The following is a 6,814-nucleotide window of genomic DNA, read 5'->3' as shown; positions in this document are numbered from 1 at the left end:
TTATCAAAGCAACTTGAGGCAGAACTGCCCCCCCGTGCAGTGAAATCAGTGGCAGCTTCTGCTATTATAAAACAGGACGATTTTGTCTCACGCTAAAATAAAAATTGGTGTTTCTATCCGGAAAACAAATAATGTGCTTTTCACTTTTCGCTTAGGAAAACAGGCCAGACACCTGTTTTTATCTACTTTTCACTTTGTTTTCCAAGCAAGAGCAAAACCCCCCACAGCAGGTGTTTATTTTCCATAAAACCCCACTGTTCATTCCCATCCTTCAACCACAGCAGCCAGTTGCAAATGAAAATAAAACTTGAGGTAAATATTCTTGGTAAATACCAAGAAACTTTAAACTGTGTCCATTGACAAGAAAAAGTTTCATGTATTTGTGCAGACTTTTCCTCCATTAACAGGAGAAGCGAAACGCTGTGAAACAGACCATAAGGGGGGTGGGAAGGCGAGTGTAACATCCACAGCCCTGTTTGGGTGTTTTTCGAATATGGGTTTTGCGCTTTCCCGCCGCCCGTTTCCCGCTAGAGGGGGATGGAGCCTCAGGCCTGACACCGAGCGCAGGCCCCGGCCTGGGGGGGCGATCCCGCCGCTCTGCCCTCGGCGGGGAAGGGAACCCAAACCGCCGGACCCCCCTCCCAGGCTGAAATTAACCAGAGTGCCGGAGGAACAGGACCGGAGAGCCCCGCGCCCACCGCGCCGCGACCCCCGCCCCGCCACCGTCCCACAGTGCACCGCGGGCGGCCCGCCGCCAGCCCCGCCTCCTCCCGGCCACGCAGCCAATGGTGGCTCGGCCCCGCGGGACTACATTCCCCAGCATGCCCCGCGGCGCCAGCCGCTCGGCCCGCCCGCCGTGTTCCGCTCCGCCGCAAAGTGTCGCGCCGCGCGGCCGGAGGCTGGCTGGCGGCCGGGCCGTGCCCGGAGCGGAGCCGCCGGGAGCCCCGCCGGGCCCAGAGCGGCCCCATGGGCGGCGGGCGGTGATTCCCCGCCCCGCTCCCCGCCAGGCAGCCGCCATGGAGGAGGAGAGCATGGAGGAGGAGGGCAGCGGCGGCTGCGAGGCCATGATGGACGACCAGAACCACAACAACTGGGGCGCCGGCGGCTACGGGCGGCACCTGCTGGGCCCGGCCGGGGGCCGCCTCCCGCACGGCCCCGCCGCCACCGCCCCGGAGCTGCCCGAGCACAACGGCGTGTTGCGGGGCTGCGAGGCGGGGGGCGGCCCGGGGAAGGGGGGAGCCGGAGCCATCGCCGCCGCCATCAACATCAACGCCTCGACCTCCAAGTTCCGTGAGTGACCGGGGGCTGGGGGGGTCGGGGCCTCGGGCCGTCCTCAGGATGGGCCGCCCGCTTCGCGGGACCGCGGAGTGTCAGGGGTTGGAAGGGACCTTGAAAGATCATCCAGTCCGATCCCCTGCCGGAGCAGGAACACCCAGATGAGGTCGCACAGGAACATGTCCAGGCGGGTTGGAATGTCTGCAGAGAAGGAGACTCCACAACCCCCTGCGCAGCCTGTTCCAGGCTCTGCCACCCTCACCGTGGAGAAGTTTCTTCTCATATTTAAGTGAAACCTCTTGTGTTCCAGTTTGAACCCATTACCCCTTGTCCCATCATTGGTTGTCACTGAGAAGAGCCTGGCTCCATCCTCCTGACACTCACCCTTTATATATTTATAAACGTTAATGAGGTCACTCCTCAGTCTCATCTTCTCCAAACTAAAAAGACCCAGCTCCCTCAGCCTTTCCTCATAAGGTAGATGCTCCACTCCCTTCATCATCTTCGTTGCCCTGCACCGGACTCTCTCAAGCAGTTCCCTGTCGTCCTTGAACTGAGAGTTTGCTTCTCTTGCTCCTGGAGCTTAGGCTCAGGCTTTGGCTTAACCTTGAGCTTAGGCTCAGGTCTGTCCTACGGCAGGTCCCCACCGTGGGTTGTGGCCTGAGAGGCTTCTTGAAGTGAAATAAAATGACTTAAAGCACCTTGGGAGGAGAAAATAATCTTTCCTGTCACGATGGGGTGATGCGGTGGGTCTGGCAGTAAAAGCAGGAAAGCAGGGGCAGGTTGCCCTTTGGGCTCTGCGGAGCCATTGGGGCTTTTCCTGGAGCTTTTAGCTCAGATTGTATTTTCCTAAAGACTCGTTCTGCCCGAGAAAGCCCAAGATGGGTCTGAAAGCTCCTTGTAGTTGCTGACAGCGGATGATGGTGGGTGCAGAGCCCTGCGAAGGGGCGTGTGTCTGCAAAGGCCCGATGAGAACAACTGAAGAATTTACCCAAAAAAGCAAACTGGTTCCAAAACATCGTTTGCATGTAGCTTTTGACAGAAATGGCAGATTTTTCTGTTTTTCTGAGGTTGAGGAGAGAGAAGACCTTTCTGTTATTCATCGAAATGAATGACAATTTCAACTTCCATTCCCAGCAGTCACGCCTCCAGGCAGAATATGCTCTTTTCTCTAGTGGCTGTAGGAAAATTTGGATTTGGCTAGTTAAAGCTATTCCTGGAAACGTAACTGTGTAACTGCCACAATGAGATTTTGATGGGAAATGCACTCTTTTTCCTTTGTTTCCCCAGTGCTAGCTCACCTGTCCGGCTCCAGAGCTGCTCAGCAGCCCCAATTTGGGGCTCCTGGATCCCCATGTCTCTGGCAGGCTGGGTTTCGTGGCTCCAGGCCCGTTGCCAAGGCCGGCAGCTTTGAAGTTGAGGCTCCCAGACTCCCTCAGCTTTCTGGCTCTCAGCCTGTCTTGTTTGTCAGGGCTCCAGGTACCTTGGGATGGCTCATAAACACTTGAGTCAGTTGAAATGAAATGTTGTCCAGCCTTGCTAAACTGAGCTCTCAGTCCAGAAATTGAGAGTCTTAGTTTTGTGCTTCTGTTTCAGCATGAAAATGGTTTTCAAGCTGGATCTTCACCAAGAGGGAAGGTGATTTTTCCAGCTAATCTGCAGTTTATGTCTGAGGTCGAGAAGAGGCAGCTGAGCATGATTTTGCTTAGAGTGTGGGTTTTGAGTTCTTGTTTTCACTTCTCCAGCATTGCTATCTGTGTGCTGATCTTAAGTATTGTTTTAGAGAAAATTCCTGCAAAATACAAAATTATCTGAGTTAAGTTCATTAGGACTTTTCTATGCCTTTGTTTAGTGGATAGTTTTCACAGTATATGTATATTAACAGTTGAGCTCGATCTTAAAGGTTGTTTCCAACCTCAGTGATTCTATGAACAGGACAAGTCCAGTGAAGTATTATGGACTGAGAAAGTACAGGAGGCGAGGTGGGATCCTGCTTGTTCTAATCCTGGCTCTGACAGAGGATCGTTTAATCTCCTCTCTTTAATTTTCATGTGTGGGAAAGGGGAGAAAGGGCATTTTCGGTATGAACATACAGTGAAAAGGGGGAGATGGTGTGTTTGATCCCCTCCTGCCTGCTCTGTATTAGCAACTGCAGAACATGTGTAGAGAAGCTGATTGTCACTCTTAAGCTTGACAGGAAAGGTGTTTGTTCTTTGCTGCATGAAGAACTGGTGGCTGAATGAGCAGGACTCATGCTGCCTTGCTGTGTGATGCTGAGACTTGATCTTAGGTTATCCTGCAGGTGACATTCAAAAATGTGGGTGACGTATGGTTCCCCATAATCCCATGATAAATTGGAGCATTCAGATAGGTTCTTCCCTCCTGATTCTTTCCTCCAAAACAAAAATCCCGATGCTTGTGTTCCAGTACATAATTATTTGCAACACGTTGGTTTAATTCATGTTTGCAGCTGCAGACCAAGGTGCCTGTTGGACTTTTTTTGGTCTAATTCAGCTGGCAGAATAATTGAGTGAGAACACTGGATGAAGATCCTTTAAAATCTTTCTAAGGAGCCAAATCCAGTTCTCCTTCCTTGAGTTTTTGGTGAACCTGAGAACTAAAATCGGATATAATAACGTGTAGTTCGTTTAATCGTTTTTCTCCAGTTGAAGCATCTTGAGAAAATGTTCCTTGTTTTAGTAAACTTATAACTAAACCTTTATTTACTGTTGATCAGCTTCAATCATAGTTATCAATGTATAAAAAATACTAATGAAAAATATTTTTCAAAGGCCATAAGGGAGAAAAGAAGCATAATGGCATTTAATACTTTAAGGAAAACTTTTCCGTACTAGTAATTGCAGTACATCTGGATTGTGAAGAAAATGAAGTTTTCCCTATTGGGGTGTTTACATTTTTTTTTAAATCATTTTCAGGCAAGGCAATTATAACTGTATTTAACCCCAGTCTCATTTAGGATGGGCACATGTGGCTGTGAGCGTTGGCGTGTCCATTACATTCCTCGGCTACCCTGTTGCATAATGCAGCTCAGTGCAGGGTTTGTGCTTTGCTGCGTAGGCAAACAGATGAAGAAAAACTTTTAATGCTACTTTTACCAACCAGTCTGAACACAGACTGAGAAACAAGTAATAAAAATAGACTTGAAAGCAACTACGGGGCAGACTGATAAAATTGCTAATGTATGCAAGGAGCTGGCAGGCAGGGGATGTGACAAAATCTGTTCTGTAAACATGCTGAGGGTTGAGAGAAAGCAAAGTGCAGAGCCACAGCAAGAGCTGCAAGTCTGAACATCAGTCTTGGGCATCTGCTGGAGGAGTTTGTACACTTTGACAAAATATTTTAGGATTGTAGGGTGCATTGCTAATTAAGCAGTAAAACTTCATATATGTCACTCTCTGAGATGAAATAAAGCTGCTGAAAGATGCCTAACTGCTTTCTTTGTGGTCAGAATAAATGACAGACCACTGTCAGGCTGATGTCTGCTTATTTGTCGATAGGTTGGGTTATCTGTCCTGCTCTGTCCCCTGCTTTTTTAGCTATAGTTTTAAAAGAAGGATGTTTTTTATAGGTGAACATAGTCAGCTTTTTGAGCAGTTTTTCAGGTTGTCTCGTCTAAATAACAACAGCAACACTATCAGTTTTTTAATTTTTAAAAATAATTTTCTATTCTTCACATCCTATGCCTATTACTGTTCCAACATCTTTTTGAGCTATGTGCATTCGTAAGTTTTTATCCATTTCATGAAGGATGTGTACCTACTCTTGGACTTTTTTTTTCTAAAATCTTAGTACTTTTTGCTGTTCTTTTGATTGAAGTTGGTATCAAAGGATTGGGTAGCATGGAGCAGGCTATGTTTCAGTTCTGGCTATGATGCTGAAATACCTAGGTTAGGATATGAAGCTCATGCATATTCTTTTTCACTTATGTGGTTTCACTGCTGCATTTGATTTAAACAGTTTTTCTTTTGAACTTTTCTGTACATGGAAAAGCAGCTGTTGCTTCTCAGCCTTTACTTGTGAAGTCTCTTATAATTCTCTGGAAAACCCTGGCTTCCTTTCCGTTTGATCAGACTGATTTCTCTCCCAGCCCCACCCCAAACTTGCTGTAGTTGGATAAAATTCTGCATTCTGGCGAGCTTGGTTACTAAATATCTGTGTCACTTCCCAGAAATGCAATAAATGTCAGCGAAATGCAAGTCGTCTTTTAGTGTCACCCTGTCCTTGTGATTTGGAAACAGAAGCTGTTGGGCAAACCCTTTCAAATCTTGAATACTTAATATAGGGATAAATGTTTAAGAATGACATCCTAAAAAGATGGAAAAGTAAAAATGCAGAAGTTTCTAAAAGGGCAATCTGGCTTTTCTTTTGAAGGATTTGTGTGATCCCCTCTGGGTCTTGAGGTTGTTCTTGAAGGGTTTGTCATTGAAAGGTGCTGCTTTAACTCATCCTTTGCACTTTGTAAGTGCTACTGGAATAAAAAGGACTTTGCTAACTTGTGACAGTTATTAAAAATTTAATTTGTTTTCTGGATGAAGAAGAATAAAAACAGCGATTGTTCAGTGCATAGTATTTGGACTCTTAACTATATAAATATTATGGTTGGCTTAGTGTCAGAACTGAAGTGTGGAAATCAAATGGAATAATACTTGTAAGAGTCTTTTGAATAAAAATGAAGCTTTTCTAGAATGTTACTCATCTGTGTTTCCTATGCAGGTCTCCCAGGGCTGTTTGTAAAAGCATTTTGTCCTTTACCCGCACAGCATTTCCGATGGGCAGCCCTGCCTGGCTGCTGCTACTTTTGCTGTATTGTGAAAAACAAACAAAAAACATCTCAACAGCCTGTTAAAAAATCATATTGCAATGTTCCCAATTCTTACTTGACTGTTTTCTTTCAAACGAACACAACTCATTTAATATGTTAAAGCACGTGTGGGTGTGATTTTACATTGAAATCTGAAACCAAGGACTAGGTCTGATATTTTTGCTGACTTGGGTTGAATGTTTTCCGTGGAGTGGAGCGCTTCTGTGGAGACCTGCGTTTTTGGGGGGAAGTGTGAAACAGAAATGCTCAAATGTTGTTGCTGCATGTAAGCACAAGTAGTAAAGCTACGATGTGGAAGCTGCTCCTCAGAACATGTGCCCGGAGCCTGGGCTCTGTAAGGGATGAGGACTCAGACAAGTCATTGCAAGATGGATGAAATACTCTAAAAAGAGACGCAACAGGAATCTGTAACTCTGGCAGTTACAGATAATGCTCAAACACTCTTTTCTCAGACCTCTGTTTATTCCATCTTCTCTTTATATTTTCTCTTGTGATACTGTTAACTTTTGCCTGTATTTCCCTAGAATTGTGCTTCATAATGCTGCCAAAAGTGACTTTACGAAGCTCCCTTTAACCCTTTGTGAAAATAGCATTTCAGAAACTTTGCTCCCAAAACCCAGCAGTGAATCCACATTTCCACATGTATTTAAAATGCAGCTGGGGCACAGAGTGGCTTGTGCAAGAGGATGTGGTTGG

At 46.4% G+C, this 6,814-nt stretch overlaps 1 protein-coding gene across 1 annotated transcript in view; it reads left to right on the top strand.

Moving 5' to 3' along the window:
- The first annotated feature begins 908 nt into the window (after positions 1–908).
- Positions 909–6,814, top strand: part of CACUL1 (CDK2 associated cullin domain 1) — a 44,731-nt gene continuing 38,825 nt past the window's right edge. Inside the window, exon 1 of the mRNA XM_080347526.1 lies at positions 909–1,290. Coding sequence (XP_080203652.1) covers positions 1,017–1,290 — 274 coding nt within the window. The 5' untranslated portion in view covers positions 909–1,016. The remainder of the gene's footprint in view (positions 1,291–6,814) is intronic.

This window comes from Nesoenas mayeri, assembly GCF_963082525.1.
Source record: "Nesoenas mayeri genome assembly, chromosome: 7".
NCBI classification, from domain to species: domain Eukaryota; kingdom Metazoa; phylum Chordata; class Aves; order Columbiformes; family Columbidae; genus Nesoenas; species Nesoenas mayeri.
This window is presented reverse-complemented; position numbering and strand designations above follow the sequence as displayed.